We start from the raw sequence: 17515 nt of genomic DNA, 5'->3' as shown, positions 1-17515 counted from the left end.
GAAAAAATAGTCATACAACTTTTTGGTAACATGGGCGTTCCCTTTTTTTGGTGGGAAGTAATAGTCCAACAAATTGCTACTTTTAGCACTTTGCCCTTCTTGTTTGAAGCACCGAATGCCGTTGCAACGATACATAAGAGAGACTCAAAACTGATTGAGAAATCTGTAGCATAGATGCCATTGCTAACAATATCTCAGACTACCCAAAAAAAACGTATGATAGAAAGCACACGAAAAGACATTTACATAACAAACATGCTTTAGGCCTAAGCAAGATCTTCCACGGAAGGCATCTTTTCCCCCAGATTCAGACATGTCAACTGAACATAGGCATAGACGTCAATAAAAATTTTAGCTCCTGAAATATTCTTCTGAATATTTTGATAAGAAAATTCTTTGGAAAATCAAAAGCTTCAGTGTTTCTGTGGACTTTGCCTAATATCAAGTGCTTGTTCCAGCAGTTGAATGGGAAGCACCAAAGGAGCTAATTACCAGTCCCTGAGAAATGAGCAATGTAATTAAAAAGCATGTACACATTTGAAGTTCCTATAAAAGTTAAAAGAAAGTAGTACCTTTGCAATAGTTGCAGGATCCACTCTGGAGGTATGAACAGCTTGATTTTCAATAGAACGCAGAAGCCATACACCTTCAGCATTTTCAAGTATTTTGATTCCATTTTCACTTGTTGATACAGCAAGCAGTATCCCTTCCTTGTAAAATTGAATGCAAGGAGCATCCTATAGGATATTCAAAGTAAAGATTGTTTAATTATAGGAGCTTCTTCAAATTACTATCAAGAAAAGGGCTTCCATGGCCATTGCCGGTTATCTACCCTCTGCGGCTGTAGTTGTCAAGAGGTAAACATTGTCCATGTCCCAAAATTTTAATTTGAACGCATACCCAGTAGCCAGGGACCGGTTCTTCATTGTATCAAATGGCACAACCACCACAGACTGCTTCCAAAAACCATGATATAGACAAGGTATGGTTGTCCTTTACTAGTCTCACATATGAATAGTCTTTGATTCACACAATAAAAGAAAAATGAGCAATCACCCAATCATTCTGAAAATTTGAAGGAAAAAAACAGTTGGATCAGTAGTAAAAATTTGCATTTCCCATTTGACAGCTCAGACCATGAATCCTGCTTCACTGCCACTGTTACTCTCAATAATAATAAACCAAATCCACTCAACAGGAGAGGGGAAAGGGAGAGGGGGGACAAAGTGGCAACTCTATCCTTAAAGTGTGACAATTAAGCTTCAAATTTCCCATTTTTAGTTCCACGAAAATCGCAATATATATTAACCATATGGGTTATTAATGAAAGAAAGGAAAATAAATCAGATGGAAAGAAGAAAACTTTTTTGACAAAACAAAAGCAATGAAGAAATCTATTGCCTCTTATTAATGTACCGATTAATGCATGAGTCGGTCCCCTTGCCCCCCTCTGCAAGCATAGCCTTGGTATAAAATAAGTGGACCAGAATATTTAGGTGAAGCTGCTTAATTATGAATAATAGCCTGAGCCTAAAACTCTGGCTGAGGCATGAGAAACAGGCCCTGGAAGTCTCTCATGAAAAGTGTAAAAAAAAAAAAAAACTGTCAACTAACAAAATTGCAAATAAAACAACTGCATACATGAAGGTTTTCCTTATTATGAGGGCACATGGAGTAAGCTGGTGCTTTATGCCCTTCAAAAGTATACAGCTTATTACCAGCGACAGCATTCCACACCTGCACAGAAATGAACTTTCACAAATGCAGTCCAACATTGTTTTTATACCGAAAGAATATGCCAAGTAAAGTAAACCATAACAATCTTGTCCTCTCCACAAGTTATGATGCATAGTTTTCTGTTTTGATTTGAAAAGGCGAGATCATTAACCTTATCGAGATGAGCATCAATCTGAGAAAAAAAAAATCCATGGCAAATATACAGTTATTAACAAAAGGGGCTAAACAAACCAGTTAGCGTCATAGATGGTACTGCAAATCATCACCACTATCATAGGAATATCTGCACTATGTCTTTCAAATATACAACGCCTGATATGGAAAGTTTTAAATTTTAGAACAATGGTTTAACCCACACGAGGGAGAGTGTTAGAACAATGGTCGAACGATTGAATTCACACTTTCCTAATACTTTTAACTTTTAGGAAAAATGGTAATTTAATAATAAAAAATCAATAAATAAATCCCCTCAAAGTAACATACCAAAAACGGCACCATCAGGACTTTACATCACATGGTTTACATATAATCATAATTATTGGCCAACAACACCTATCATCTAGTGAAATAGAGATTATTAGCCTCATAAATTTTCCTAGCGCATATTCTCCAACTTAAAAAATTATATACTTGTTACGTCATTCTGTGTAGATATTTGTCAAACTTCCAAGGCCATTGAATAGGGTCGAATGTCCCAAACATTGAAGTTTTGAGAAACAAGCCTCTCCCTCCTACCTGCTTCCCAAATTGTGATATCACCAACATTCATTCCAGCTGAATTTTATAGAACATAAAACATATAATAGAACAGAATTTTAGCTAAAACAACTACCCCTAGACTACCTCATAGCACAGAAATCTGAAGATGTATAGTACCAGCAGCAGAAGCAACAAGAGCTTACCAAGAAGCAAGGCTTGTTGCAATGGATGAAAATTTATGGTGTTGACAGCAGAGCCTTGATTCAAGTTGACAATGATAACAGCAGGACATTGGAGGACTCAAATGGGATGAGAGTCTATAGAGGCCCCCACCTTCTTGACAAAATGCTTGTGATAATGTGGCAGAGGAGACAGTCCGGTAAACTGATGATAATGTCAATATCATTGTCATATAAAGACACATCATGGAATTAGAAAATATTAAAAACAAAGGAGGCACTGCTTATGCTTTATTTTAGCAATACAAACATGAAACTGGAACATTTATTAGAAGTATTCAAGTACTAAGCTTTGGCAAAGCCTAGATAAAATTATTTGATGAAATAATGAAACCCATACTCTTAAGTCTTACTATCATGATAAATATGGATCTGACATAGACTAGAAGTATTGGAGGTTTTCAAATATCTTAAATATGCAAGAATACAGGTTTATTTACCAAATTGGAATCTAAACTAGCCTTAACTTAGTAACCTTAATCATTAATTTAGTTATAAAGCATGGATACTTTTCACATATCTCAGTACCTATATTTCACCAATAATATTGGTCAAGTCACCAGGTGTAATTGAAAGCTTGATCATTAAGAACTGTCACTACTTCTCACAAACAACTGGGCAAATTTTTATAGGGAACTAAACATTCACATTGGTAGGCAAACAATAAGTGGAGCTTGATTTTAACAAAAAGGTCCTGGATGATGACAGAATCACTATCATTGTAACCAGTGTGCAGATCGTCTTGCAGCCGCTAGATTTTATGCCTTCTGATATTAAGTTTTTGTTGTATTTTGATTGTATGGGCAGATTCTCTGAGAGGATTTGCCTTATTTCCTTTTAGTTGTTTTAATATAACAGGGTTTATTATGGTTGAATATGATTTTAAATGTACAAAAAAAGCATTGCAACTATTATGGTTGTAAAGGATTTTAAATGTAAAATAATATTACATATATATATATATATCAGCAAACTATATCAGATATGACTACAAAATAATTTAAATAATTAGTTAATTACTACTCATTCTTGTATAAATACTATACAAGAATGACATAAATGCTTACTGCACATCATAACCATAAAGGTAAACACAATAAGCAATAGTAATAAATTTAAATAATTGGATTATATATATATATATATATTTAAAGCAATAGTAATAAGCAAAAGTCATCCCCCTCAAAAAAAAAAAAAAAAAAAAAAAGCAAAAGTCATAAAGTCCAATTAAGTTCTTAATGTCTAATGACGTGTAAACTCGTCAGTCGAAATAGGCAGATGGAACTCCCCGTCAGCACTAATGTATCCGTTAAAAGGGTCACTGGTGTGGTGCCTGTCACAACGTCTTCGATGCTAAAGTTAGAACAGTAAAGCAATTCGCCAAACTAGGAAATAATAGGTATTTTCTTAGAGTATCAGTATATGTATCTTGTGCTGCCAATGTATGGGCTTTATATATGTGATCTTGATTGCTAGCTGTTGGGGTGTTAATGCCTCTCTTTGGTAACGCCTCCAGCCCAACTATGGGGTTTTTATTAGGCTCCAAACGGTCTGTTTTGCTGGTTTCGTAACTGCCCAGGCTACTTGCTGGCATCATTGAATGACTTTCTTTCCCTCGTCAGTGATGGCTTCTCGTCACTAGGGATGACCTCGTCACTAAGTTGACTTCGTCAAGGTAATGCATTCTCGGCACTCCCATCAGTTGCCCCCAAGTTCTGTGGTCATCAGTGACGTGTCTTGAGGGCCACAGAAGGTGAAAGGTTTTTTCCTGAGTTGTTTGTGATGCTTGGGGTTTTGTTTCGAATTTAATGCATGATGGCGGCGCGGTATGTAACGTGGCCACGTGGCACGTGCTGATTGAAGGCATTGATGGCATGACCCTTGGATTTCCCGCTACTTTTCAGTTTCCTTGGATTTTTGGTTTCAAAAACCTTTCTTTTTCCTTCACTTTGATTTTTTTGCTCCGAGTGTTTGTCTCTCTTGCTTGCTTCTGCGATTATTCCGATTCTGCTCCAGCGACTTCGACCTTGATCCGGCGACGAATTTTTTCGGCCTCGACCGTTCCGCTTTTCAAGGTACGCTACCCCTTTGATTTCTTTCAGATCCTTTTTCTTAATGGTCTCCTTATAAATTCCTGATTTTTCCTTTGTCTTTTGCTTTTTTTGTTTTTGTGTTTGATATGTGGGCATTTAGGATTGTGTACCCCTTTTCGTGGTTAGTTCTTCTGAGGTTTGGGTAGCTTACCCCTCAGTTTCTTTCTTTTTTGCTCGCTTAAGGGGCGGCTTTGGGTGTCTTCGGGGACTTTTTTCCTTTGGTTGGGGACTATCTTTTTGAAGGTTGTGAGTTGAGTGTGGTTTTAGGAGAACTGTCTCCAATTTTAGGCCAGTCACTAGCTTGGTTCGAGGGAGAGACGAGGAGGATGTCGGAGGTGAGATGCGGTGAACTAGACACTGTGTTGTCATCTAGTGGCGGCCCGGTTGAGGGTGATACGGCCATTTCCACCCCTCGTCAGGTTAGGGTTTTTTACGCTCTTAACGAGGAGTGTGGGCTGGATGCTAACATTGTGGCTAGGTTCAAGGATAGGTTCCAGTTTCCTGTGCAAGTCCACGTTCGTCGGCCTGGTCCTGAGGATCGGGCCTGCCACTTTTTTCCTGGTGAATATTTCTACGAGGCTTCTTTCACTTCTGGGCTTAGGTTACCCATCCATCCTTTGGTGATGGAGCTCTTGGGTCATTTTGGCATTGCCCCCGGGCAACTCATGCCTAACTACTGGAGGATAGTTATCAACTGTATGGAGATTTGGCTGGCTGCCAACGAGGCTATAATCAAAGTGAGTGAACTCGTCCACCTTTACTGTTTAAAGGAATCGAAAGAGTATGGGTATTATGAACTAGTCCCTTGGACGAGGAGGACTAGAATCATTAAGGGTTTAGCCTCGTCATTCAGGTACTGGAAATCACGTTTCTTTTTCGTGTCCAGGGATGATTTTGAGACCCCTTCTAGCGAGGCTTGGGGTGATATTCCAAGGTTACTTCGTCGGTAGGGAACCCCAAACTTAGGTGCGTCCATATTTCTCCTCGTCTGTTTATTTTCGTTTTGCATATTTGGTCGTCACTAACCACTTGTTCACTTTCTTCTGCAGTTAAAAGACGTCCTAAACTGAAGATTAAGTACCAGGGTCATCTTGAGAAGGCAATAGAATACACAAAGTCGATTGAGAGTTGGGACGACCTCGTTGACCCACGGACGCTTGCTTTCTACTGCTTTGGTCCGGACCCATCTCCTTACGTTTTGCGCAGCATTAACATCGAGGAGAAGAGTAAGTGTTTTCCTCGTCAGTACTGGTCTTCGCTTGTGTACTTAGGATTTCTTAGTTTCTCTCTCTCATTTTCTTCTCTTTTTTTTTTTTTTTTTTTTGAGATGACGACCAGGTTCAACAAAGATATGTACGCTAAGATGAGGTCCAAGAAGGACGAACCCTTGGCAAACATTGGCAAAAAGGGGGTTCGCATCACGGGGAAGGGTCCGTCCGTCCTCCCCTCTGTAGATGCCACTCCCATCGTCTCGGGAGTTGAGAGTCTAAGGGTGGCTTCACCGGCCACTTCAGTTGAGGAGATCCCCACCCCGTCATCAAAAAAGCCGAGACTGTCAGCCAAAGAGAAGGATAAGGAGAGAGTGGGCTCGTTCTTCTGGGACGACGAGGGTGTGGTCGTGGAGTGGGCACATAACGTTGTGAAGGCTGAAGACCTTAAGGTCTTTTCTGTAGTGCTTCTCAACGTGGTTGTGAGCCAGCATGTTCATAAGATCGTGCAGGTAAGACCGTTTATGCATTTTCCTTGGTTTCTTTTTACATCAATTTCCCCACCCCTTCTTTTTACTGACGCCCTTAATTTACATTGTCAGGTGTTAGGGGAGAGCCTTCACCTTACTTCTGAGTGTCTCACTCAAGAGGCTAAGGTGGCTTCTTTGGCGTCCAGGATGGAGGCTCTGGAGAAGGAGAACTCCACGCTGAAGAAGGACCTCATAGAGTCGATGGACGAGGCTGCCGCTTTGAAGGAGAAGGTCAAGGCGTTGAATTCTGATCTTAGGGTCGAGCGTCAGCTGAACCTGGAGAAGGACGACTAGCTATAGGTGACAAAGGAGAAGCTAAAGACGATCGCTGCTAGGTCCGTCGAAGCCTTCCAGCAAATCGAGGAGTACTCCACAGTGCTCTTCAGCTGGTACTTCAAGGGCTTTGAGCTCCTACGTAGGTACCTCGTCAAGCATCCTACCGGGGCTGATCTGCCGAATTTGGATCTAGAAGTGGTAGATCAAGAGATGACTGCTGATGAGGCTGCTCAGTCATCGGAACCTGGTGGTGATGCCTCTGTTGCTGATGACACCCCTGTTGCTGATGACGTTCCTGCTGCTGGTGATGCTGTTGACGATCCCATTACTGACGCTCCTGACACCCGAACCTGATACTTAGGAAAATTTATCTGTTATGTATGCCCGTTATGTTTTGGGCTTTTTGGTGATGTATATATATATATATATATATATTTTTTTTTTTTATCTATGTTCAGAACAATGTCTCTTGGCCCTTTGTTTCATGAGTCTGTAGGAAGAACAAGGATAATTGCCCGTTGTTTTTGGACTTTTTATGATTTTGTACTTACCCGTTTTTATGACTATGCTTGTGCTTATGACCATGCTTGTGTTTGTGATATTTAAGTTCGTCCATACCTTGTACTTAGTACAAATTTCTTAGCTATGTCAGTGATTTGTTCGTCACTCTTTATCCTTAAGGAGGGTTCTTGTCCTTCTTCTTTTTCTCTTTATCCTTTCTCTTGCGGATTCGTCAATATCCTGAGTCAGTCAAGCGGGATTTTGCCATTTGCGTAGGCTTAAGGATTGTGTCTTCGTCACCGGCTTGTTCTAGGGACATTTGCTTCTTTTATGTCTTCGTTAGTGATTTACATCCTTCAAAGTGGAATTTTATCATTTGGCCATTTTTTGGTGACTTACATCCACTTAAGGAGTCTCGTCACTTTAGGTTTCGTCAGTGATTTACATCCGTCTTTGCAAAATTTATCACTTAGCATTTATATACTTTGTGCCCGTTATAAGGGTCGTCAATAACTTACATCCATCAAGACGGAATCTTATTACTTAGTTTTTGTCTTATACCCATTGGGGTTGTCGTCAGTAACTTACATTCGTCGAGGCAGAATCTTGTTACTTAGTTTTTGTATGCCTTATGATTGACTAGACATCTACTAGTGGTACTTTTTTAAATGCTAAATGTTCCATGGTCGAGGGAGCCTTTGTCCGTCCATGGTTTTCAGGTGATAACTTCCTTGTCTTGAGTAATGAATGACTCGGTAAGGTCCTTCCCACGTAGGACCCAGCTTTCCCTGGGTAGGGTTTTTAGTTGCTGTGGTGGTCTTGTGCAGGACGAGGTCCCCTATGTCCAGTCGTCTGAGTTTAACCCTTTTATTGTAGTACTCGGCCATCTTTTTCTGATACCTCGTCATCTTGCTGGATGCGTTGTCTCTTACTTCATCTAGACAGTCCAGGTTGAGTCGCAGTTCATCGTCATTAAGCCCTTCGTTGAATGTTCCTCGTCTGATGCTCGTTATCCCCACTTCGACTGGGATTACTGCTTCTGTGCCATAGGTAAGCCTGAAGGGGGTCTCTCCTGTCGGGGTTCTGGCTGTGGTTCTGTAAGCCCACAGGACATTTGGTAATTCTTCTGGCCAGGCACCCTTCGCATCGTCTAGCCTGGTTTTGATAATCTTAAGCAGCGTCCGGTTCGTCACTTCCATCTTCCCGTTTGCCTGAGGATGCCCTGGGGATGAGAACTGATTCTTGATCCCAAGGCTTGAACAGAATTCTCTGAAGCCTTGGCTGTCGAACTGCCTCCCATTATTTGATATGATCGTCAAGGGAATCTCGAACCTGCAGATGATATTCTTCCACACGAAGCTCTGAATTCGGGCCTCAGTGATCATTGCTAGAGCCTTTGTTTCAACTCATTTCGTGAAATAATCAATAGCAACAAGTAGGAACTTTACCTGACCTTTACATTGGGGTAGTGAGCCGACGATGTCAATTCCCCACTGTGCAAATGGCCATGGGGAAGCTATAGTCGTCAGTCTCTCTGCTGGAAGCCGTTGCACATTCCCGTATCGCTGGCACTTGTCGCACCTCTTGATGATCTCAGCAGCGTCTACCTGCATGGTTGGCCAAAAATATCCTGCTCGTACTACCTTGTTCACCAAGGATCTAGAGCCAGCGTGGTCGCCGCAAATTCCTCCGTGGATTTCTTCCAGGATGTATCTGGCTTCTTCCTTATCGACACACTTCAAGTAAGGCATAGAGAAGCCTCTCTTGTATAAGGCGTCATTGAGGATCGTGAACCTGACCGCCCTCTTCTTGATCTTTTTAGCTTCTTCTGTGTTTTGGGGGAGGCTCCCGTCCTGGAGGAAGGATATTATGGGTGTCATCCAACTGTCTGTGCTCTGGATGGAATACAATCTCGATGGTACAGCTTCGTGTATTACACTTGCGCAAAGGAAAAGGAATGATCTAAATGAAGATATGGGTGCAGATGCAGAGTTGGATTGGGGTCTGAAGCAGGAATAAGGGATTTTTATTGGGGATCACTGGCCACTCTTTGGTTGCTCATTCTCAAGACATGGAAAACTGCTCTTGGCTACCAGCTCTTTAAGTGGCATTACTAAGCTGTGGAGCATAAATCATGTTGAAATGGTTCCTACATTCAAAGGGACACAAAGAGCTTGAAATGATTTCTGCATTGAATGCATATGAAGTGTTAGTCCACATTGAACTTTTTAACTATGTCTCACTTATATTGGGGAAGTTGAGCAAGAAAACTTGTAAGGGACCTTGCAAAGAGAACTAAATTGAGATCACAGTGTTTTGCACACCGTGTAAGATGGAAGATTATTTTAAGGCACTCCAAAAGCAGTGATGTTTGGCCGGTTTGGCGATTTGAGAGGCAATCACTATACCTTATAGAAGTGGCTGCAATCTATCAGGAACCAAAGAAGCCTAGTTGGCTGATATTGTTTCTGATATGGGGGTTCTAAAGAGTCAGACACAAGTTATGTTTCAAGACCATTGACCAAAAGCTATTCAGGGAATCGAGTGCTTAGTAGAAAACTCCTACATACTGGTCGAGTGAAATTTTGTGACAACAATAGCTTGGGACCTAGCAAGTTTTGAAAATTTGGTGCAAAGCGGCTTTACAACCACAACTTTTCACATTACAAAACACTAGTCAAATGTAACTTGTGTGCCATGTTTGGAGACATCAGCTGCTTTAGAGAATTTCTTTTTCCTGTCCAAGTAGCAAGAGGTTAGTTAGCTAGTAAATTATGTGGATTCTTTCACTAACACAATCATTATTTGTTCTTTTTCCTTATTAGTATTGATCTTCATCCTGATACTTAGAAGTTTCAGTCATTGAAAATTCTTGACAATGATTTCAACTTCACCATTTTTTCCCTTTTTTTTTCATTAATCCTTTATGAGAACCAAAATCATGAGAATTTCTGTAAACAAATAAAAGAATGTGCCTCAAATTTATTTTATCATCTATTCCTGTTAAATTTCATTTTGATAAGTTGTCAAGTCACACGTAGATAAGATATACCCTGTTTGATGATCTTTCTATATGGTGGAGTCACGGAGCACTAGTAACAACCCACATCAAGTTTCTTTGCCTAAAATATACTGCCTTTTGATAATAAAAAGTTCATTTAAAAAGTTGAGGGATGAAACCACGCGGACCAGTGGACTCTTCAACCAATTTTTTGTTTTTTTTCCAATCCATAACCTTTTTCTTCAATTTCTTACCGATGTCATCCTCCATCAACTCTCAAAATGTTATCCATTTTTTTTTTTTTTTTTGTCTTCCATCGTTATCAATTTCCATGCGAATGCTCTATCCATTGCAAGTATTCTTGCAATTTGTTTTCTGTTGCCCATAGAATAGTCAACAAGGCATGAAACATTTAAGTTCGCTTTAGCAGAGACTTAATTTAATACACAGAATCCTGACACCCAGAAATTAAGGCATTGTAGTGTTTAAGTCGTTGCTCAAACATTGCGTTGCTCACACCCGGCCAATCACTTGCAAATGAAGCCTTAATGAGGACAAACTGATGCAACAAAACCTAAAATGCCCCACCTGGTATAAGAACCTGAATTTAAGTACTCAATTTAATGAATTTAACAGACACATCCTCTCAAATTCCATGAAAATAATTAACACAACATAATAAAAATCTCTATTGCATAACAAAGTCCTTGACTTCTAGAATTTCCTAACTAATAAGAGCTTGAAAATGAGTCCTCAACCTCATGAACTTTACAAACAAACATACCTTTCAATAAAAGGCCCATGAACTACAAGTCTTCTATCATCTGGAGGTATCAACTGCATAATTTTCAATAGAACGCAAAAGCTGTAGACCATCAGCATTTGCAAGTATTTTGATTCCATTCTCTCTTGTTGATACTGCGAGCAGTATCCCTTCCTTGTTAAATCGAATGCAAGGAGAAGACTAAAAGATATTCATGGAAAAGATTGTTAGATTATAAGAAGGGCTTCAAAATACTTCCAAGCACATCAAGAAAAGGGCTTCCGTGGGCATTACCGGTAATCCACCCTCTAAAGCAGTAGTTGTAAAGATGTTAACATCGTCCATGTCCCAAAATTTTATTTGAAACTCATCACCGGTAGCTAGGTACGGGTTCTTCATTGTATCAAATTGCACAAGCCCCACAGACCCCTTCCAAAGACCATTATATACACGCTTGATAGCCCCCTCACTTTCATTCTATTCAGCAAAGTATGATTCCCCTCCTTCACTAGTCCCACATGAGAATAGCCTATGATGCACACAATAAAAGAAATATAATATAAAGCTTGAGCAATTGCCCAATTACAGTGAAATATTTAAGGAAATAGAGAGTTGGATAAGTAATGTAATAAAACATCCTTACTACCTTGTCCTGTCAGAACTGTAAGCCATTGTCATGCAAGATTGGCCTGGAGCATCACAGTCTATTCTTGAACCCAAATTATCATATAACCAAGCCTTAATTTTCCCATTGATATCTGCTGAAAATATGAACTGTAGAAAGCAAGAAAACATTGAATGATCTAAACCAAATCAACACAGCAGGAGAAGCCGGAAGGGTTGTTTTTGGGGGGGGGGGGGGGGGGGGGAGTGGCAACCCTACGGATTATTAGGGCGTGACAATTAAGATTCACATTTCCCATTTTTTTCCAAAAGCAATTTAGAGTCGCAAGGAAAAAAGTGGAAAAGAATAATGCCATTTTTTGTACCAAGAAAATAGCAATATATATATATATATATATATATATACATACCATAATACTTCAGATGGAAAGAAGAAAGCTCAAATGTTAATTTGACAAAACAAAAGCAATGAACAAAGGGAAGAAAGAAATCTTTCGCCTCAAACTCTTTTTGCAAAACCGTATCCTGATTAATGCATGAGCCCCCTCTGCAAGCATAGCCTTAGTGTATAATAAGTGCACCAAAATATTTAGGTAAAGCTGCTAAGCTTAACAATAAAATAGCCTAAAACTCTGGCTGAGGCATGAGTTACAAACCTTGAATGTCTCTCAAGAAAAGTTAAAGAAAACTGTCAACTAGAAAAAGTGCAAATAAAACAACGGAATACCTGAATGTTTTCCTTATGATGAGGGAACACGGAGTAAACAAGTACTTCATGCCCTACAAACATGCACAGCTTTTTACCAGTGACAGCATCCCACCCCTGCACAGAAATGAACTTTCAGTCTTTCACAATGCAGTCCAGCCTCATTATTATACTGAGAATATGCCAAGTAAAAAAAAAACCTTAATAGTCTTGTCCTCTCCAGAAGTTATGATGCATAGTTGTCTGCTGGGATGTAAAAAGGCAAGATCACTAACCATACCGACATGAGCATCAATCAGAAGAAGATTTCATGGCAGAAGCACAATTATTAACAAAAGGAGCTAAAAGAACCAGTTAGCATCATATTTTTATAATGACTGAAAACTATATGAGTACACACACATACACACACACACATGTATAAACAAACCTCCAGGTGGTTGCACAAATCATTACCACCATGATAGGAATATATCTGCACTATATGTTTCAAATATGCAACACCCAAATGGAAAGCAGGAAAGTTCATCAGAGATGCAAATTGTTTCACAAGAATATAACCCTTTTCTGTCCTGTTTTATAATTGTAAAAGAGCCTTACTAAATGTCCTATTGTTGAAAAAGAAAACTCAAATGCTGAAAATAAAAATGCAATATGTTATTATTCACATATCTGTTATATCTGGTTATAAATTGAACAATCCACAGAGGCCTCTGCCTGTTTAACAAAATGCTTGTGAAAATGGCATCCCGGATTGGGAGAAAGGAGAGGATGTGGCAAAGGAGACAGTCTGGTAGATTTCTGATAATGTCAATGTCAATGTCGTCCTTGTCAGTGTAATTTCTCTACCTCTCTCTCCTTTCCACTCTCTCTGCTCTTTCAATTCTCTGCTTCTCTATCCTTTCCATTCAATTGGCTGCTTCTAATTCCAAGCTATGTTTCTTCTAAATGAAAATTTGAGGGAAGGAGCGATTAAGTGAAGGGTGTGAATTCTTTTTTTATTATTTATTTTTAATAATTCAACACAGACTGCGCCTGCGGCTGCAATTATACATAAAAGAGACTAAAATATGATCAAGAAATCTGTAATAAGCATATGCATAGACGTCAATATCTCAGACTACGAAAAAAATGTATGATAGGCACACAAAAACAAAAACAAAAACAAAAGAACAAAAAAAAAAAAGTACACAACAGACATGCTTTAGACCTAAGCGAGAACTTCCACAGAAGTCATCTTTTCCGCTAGATTCAGAAATGTCAACTGAACATATGCAAACGTCAATAAGAATTTTAGCTCCCAAAATATTCTTCTGAAATTTTGATGAATATTCTTCAGGAAATCAAAAGCATTAGTGTTTTTGTGGACTTTGACTAATAAAAGAGACTAAAATATGATTGAGAAATCTGTACTAAGCATACGCATAGACGTCAATATCTCAGACTACCAAAAAAATGAATGATAGGCACAAGAAAAAACATGTACACAACAGACATGCTTTAGGCCTAAGTGAGAACTTCAACAATAGTCATCTTTTCCTCTAGATACAGAAATGTCAACTGAACATATGCGTTGACGTCAATAAGAATTTTAGCTCCTGAAATATTCTTCTGAAATTTTGATAAGAATATTCTTCAGAAAATCAAAAGCTTTAGGTTTCTGTGAACTTTCAACTAATATCAAGTGCTTGTTCCAGCAATTGAACAAGAAGCACCAAAGGTGCTAATTATCGGTCCCTAAAAATAAACAATGTAATTAAGAAGCATGTACACATTTGAAGTTCCTATAAAAGTTAAAAGAAAGTAGTACCTTTTCAATAGTTGCAGGAGCCACTCTGGAGGTACCAACAGCTTGATTTTCAATACAACGTAGAAGCCATACACCATCAGCATTTGCAAGTATTTTGATTCCATTCTCACTTGTTGATACAGCAATCCCTTCCTTGTTAAATCGAATGCAAGGAGCAGCCTAAAAGATATTCAGGGTAAAGACTGTTAAATTATAAGAGCTTCAAAATACTGCCAAGCACATCTAGAAAAGGGCTTCCCTGGGCATTACTGGTAATCCACCCTCTGCAGCAGTAGTTGTCAAGAGGTAACTATTGTCCATGTCCCAAAATTTTATTTTGAATGCATCACCGATAGCCAGGAACTGGATCTTCATTGTATCAAACGGCACAACCCCCACGGACCTCTTCCAAAGACCATGATATACATGCTTGATAGCCACCTGATGTTCATCCAATTCCAAAAGGTATGATCGTCCTTCTTTATTAGTCTCACATATGAACAGCCTTTAATGCACACAATAAAAGAAACATGAGTGATCGCCCAATCGTAGTGAAATTTTGATAGAAATAAACAGTTAGAACAGTAGTAAAACATCATTACTACCTTTTCCCGCCAGCACTGAAGGCCATTGTCTTGCAACATTGGCCCCATGTGCGACAGTTAAGTAGTTGATTTAAGCGATCATCTAACCAAGCCTTAATTTTCTAATCAATATCTGCTGGATAGATGAACTGTTGGAAGCAAGAGAACCTTCAATATTTTAGCTTATTTTATTTATATTTAAAAAAGAATAATGAAAAAAAGAAGATAATTTCTTCTATCAAAGGAAAGAAAAAACACAATTTTCTTCAATCATTTTCCTTGCATTTGTGAATCAGTAGAATGGAGTAGATATCCCTATAAGCATTCCCATCTACCCACAAAACTGGGATTAAAATCCCATTGCATCCCATTCTCGAAATATCCTCATTCACCAAGTTGTAGGCATATTTTTAAAATGGCTAAAAAAGCCGTGTAATAAAAGTTTCTTTATTTCTTTTTCACTGTTTGGTTCTTTCCCCATGCAACAAGGAAAGTTTTTGAAACCCATTTTCTGATTTTTGAGCAGCAGCATAAAGTCATGTGTGCTGTTGATGGAAGGAAAGGGAGATGTACAAGTCAAGATTGCAAGAGCTGTTCCCACAGAAATCATGGAGTTTACCAGATTACATGACTAAAAATGATAGCCCAGACCATGAATCCCGTTTCACAGCCACTATCACGCTCTATAATAATAAACCAAATCCACAGTGGCGAACCTATCCTTAGGATATGACAATTAAGCTTTTACATTTTCCATTTTTTTAAAAACACAATTTAGATTGGTAAGGAAGAAAGTAGAAATGAATGGTGCCATTTTTAGCACCAAGAAAATTGCAATATATATTGACCATATGGGTTATTAATGAAAGAAAGGGTGGTAGTTCAGATGGAAAGAAGAAAGCTTTATTTGACAAAACAAAAGCAATGAAGAAATCTATCACCTCTTAACACTTTTTGATAAACCTTGTTCTGATTAATGCATGAGCCCCCTGCAAGCATAGCCAAAGTGTAAAATAAATGCACTGAATAATATCTTGAGCCTAAAGCTCTGGCTGAGGCATGAGAAACAAGCCTTTGATGTCTCTCATGAAATGTTAAAGAAAAACTGTCAACTAGCAAAAGTGCAAATAAAACAACTGAATACCTGGATGTTCTCCTTATTATCAGGGCACACAGAGTAAACTGGTGCTTTATGCCCTTCAAAAGTGTACAGCTTATTACCAGTGACAGCATTCCGTAGTCCACACCTGCACAAAAATGAATTTTCACAAAAGCAGTCCAATGTCGTTATTATACAGAAAGAATATGCCAAGTAAAGTAAACCTTAAGAGTTTTGTCCTCTCCACAAGTTATGATGCAAAGTTGTCTGTTTCAATGTGGAAAGGCAAGATCATTAACCTTACTGCTTGAGTGTCAATCTATAAAAAATAAAAATAAATAAAAAAATTATGGAAGATACACAATTATAAACAAAAGGGGCTAAAAAATCCAGTTAGCACTTAGCATTAAACTTTAAGAATCACAAAAAACTACAAGAGTGTCTGCACACACACACACACACACACAAATACACAAAGATGTGTGTGTGTGTTTGTGAATTTACACTCCATATATATAAACAAACCTCCAGGTGGTTCCGCAAATCATCACCACCATGATAGTAATATCTCAGCACATTATGTTTTGAATTTGAACGCCTGAAATGGAATGCAGGAAAGATCATCAGAGATGCAAATTGTTTCTCAAGAATATCAATCCCATACGTTAGGCCCTACTTATTAACGGAAAGTTTGGACTCACACATGATGGACAGTATTAGAACAATGGTCAAATGATTAAATTCACTCTTTCCTAATAGTTTAAACTTCCAGGACAAAGGGTAATTAAAAAAAAAAAAAAAATCAATAAATAAATCCCCCCAAAGTAACATACCAGAAAGGGCACCATTAGAACTCCACATCACACGGTTTACAGATGTAGTATAATCATTTGCCAATGAAGCCTATCATCAAGTGACCTAGAGATTATTAGCCAAATAAGTTTTCCTAGAAATACTCCAATTTAAAATTTTATGTACAAGTCTGTTTCGGTCTGTGTAGATATTTGTCAAACCTGCAAGGCCATTGAACAGGCTCCAACATCCCAAACGTTGAAGCTTCAAGAAACAAGCCTCTCCCTCCTACCTACTTCCCAGATTGAGATATCACCAACATTTGTTCCAGCTAAATTTGATAGAACATAAAACAGATAATAGAACAAAACCTTAGCTTAAAGAAATAAAAGTATAGGCAGTAGCGAGAGCTTATACCAAGAAGCAAAGTTTGTTGTAATGGATGAAAATCCATAGTGTTGACAGCAGAACCCTGATTCAAGTTGACGACAACAGATTTTGGTGGAGTCAGATAGGATGAGAGTCCTAAGAGGCCCTCACCATCTTGACAAAATGCTTCTTTTCTGAATTCTTTTTTTATTCATAATTCAGTAGTTATACAAGAAGTTTGCAAAGAAATTATGGAATGCCTAGTAATCAATTCAACCCAAGATGGAAAAGTGGATTAATATGATAGGAATGAGAGCAGTGAGTCATGATAGGCACTAGCATGAGTGACCCACTTGTCTAAAACTGAAAAGAAAGCATTACTGAAACAAGGAAATGAGAATTAATAATGTTCTCTAAATCAAAAGGCAGAGACAGGAGATAATAACAGAGATGGGCACGAATAGATAAAGTGACTTTTTACGTTTTAGTGATACTAAATACATTT

General features: G+C 38.6%; 1 protein-coding gene and 2 long non-coding RNA genes across 17 annotated transcripts; all 3 read right to left on the bottom strand.

Moving 5' to 3' along the window:
* Positions 1 to 211: 211 nt before the first annotated feature.
* On the bottom strand, positions 212 to 1479 carry LOC115986852. The gene is made up of 3 exons (XR_004090903.1): positions 901 to 1479; positions 573 to 737; positions 212 to 498 (listed from the first exon to the last, which is right to left on the bottom strand). It is a non-coding gene; the product is annotated as an uncharacterized LOC115986852 (long non-coding RNA).
* A 34-nt stretch (positions 1480 to 1513) lies between these two features.
* On the bottom strand, positions 1514 to 1857 carry LOC115986853. The gene is made up of 2 exons (XR_004090904.1): positions 1642 to 1857; positions 1514 to 1563 (listed from the first exon to the last, which is right to left on the bottom strand). It is a non-coding gene; the product is annotated as an uncharacterized LOC115986853 (long non-coding RNA).
* An 8798-nt stretch (positions 1858 to 10655) lies between these two features.
* Positions 10656 to 17492, bottom strand: LOC115983610 (topless-related protein 4-like). 15 transcript variants are annotated; one of them, XR_004090120.1, is made up of 13 exons: positions 16863 to 17492; positions 16683 to 16767; positions 16375 to 16447; positions 16074 to 16168; positions 15895 to 15997; positions 15692 to 15739; positions 14188 to 14671; positions 12578 to 12647; positions 12399 to 12494; positions 11694 to 11821; positions 11342 to 11576; positions 11069 to 11248; positions 10656 to 10872 (listed from the first exon to the last, which is right to left on the bottom strand). XR_004090120.1 is itself a non-coding variant. In XM_031106328.1 (9 exons), exons 6-9 carry the CDS (start codon positions 15981 to 15983, stop codon positions 14058 to 14060), a joined length of 540 nt encoding a protein of 179 aa, XP_030962188.1. In that variant the 5' UTR covers positions 15984 to 15997; positions 16074 to 16168; positions 16375 to 16447; positions 16683 to 16767; positions 16863 to 16972; positions 17059 to 17492; the 3' UTR covers positions 13426 to 14057. The 15 variants fall into 15 exon arrangements, 8 of the variants coding, with proteins under 8 accessions (XP_030962192.1, XP_030962193.1, XP_030962194.1 ...); XR_004090122.1 differs by lacking the exon at positions 10656 to 10872 and adding an exon at positions 14772 to 14899 and having other exon boundaries at positions 10896 to 11248; XR_004090124.1 differs by lacking the exon at positions 10656 to 10872 and having other exon boundaries at positions 10897 to 11248; positions 14188 to 14607.
* Positions 17493 to 17515: the final 23 nt, after the last annotated feature.

This window comes from Quercus lobata, chromosome 4, assembly GCF_001633185.2.
Source record: "Quercus lobata isolate SW786 chromosome 4, ValleyOak3.0 Primary Assembly, whole genome shotgun sequence".
Lineage (NCBI taxonomy): Eukaryota > Viridiplantae > Streptophyta > Magnoliopsida > Fagales > Fagaceae > Quercus > Quercus lobata.
This window is presented reverse-complemented; position numbering and strand designations above follow the sequence as displayed.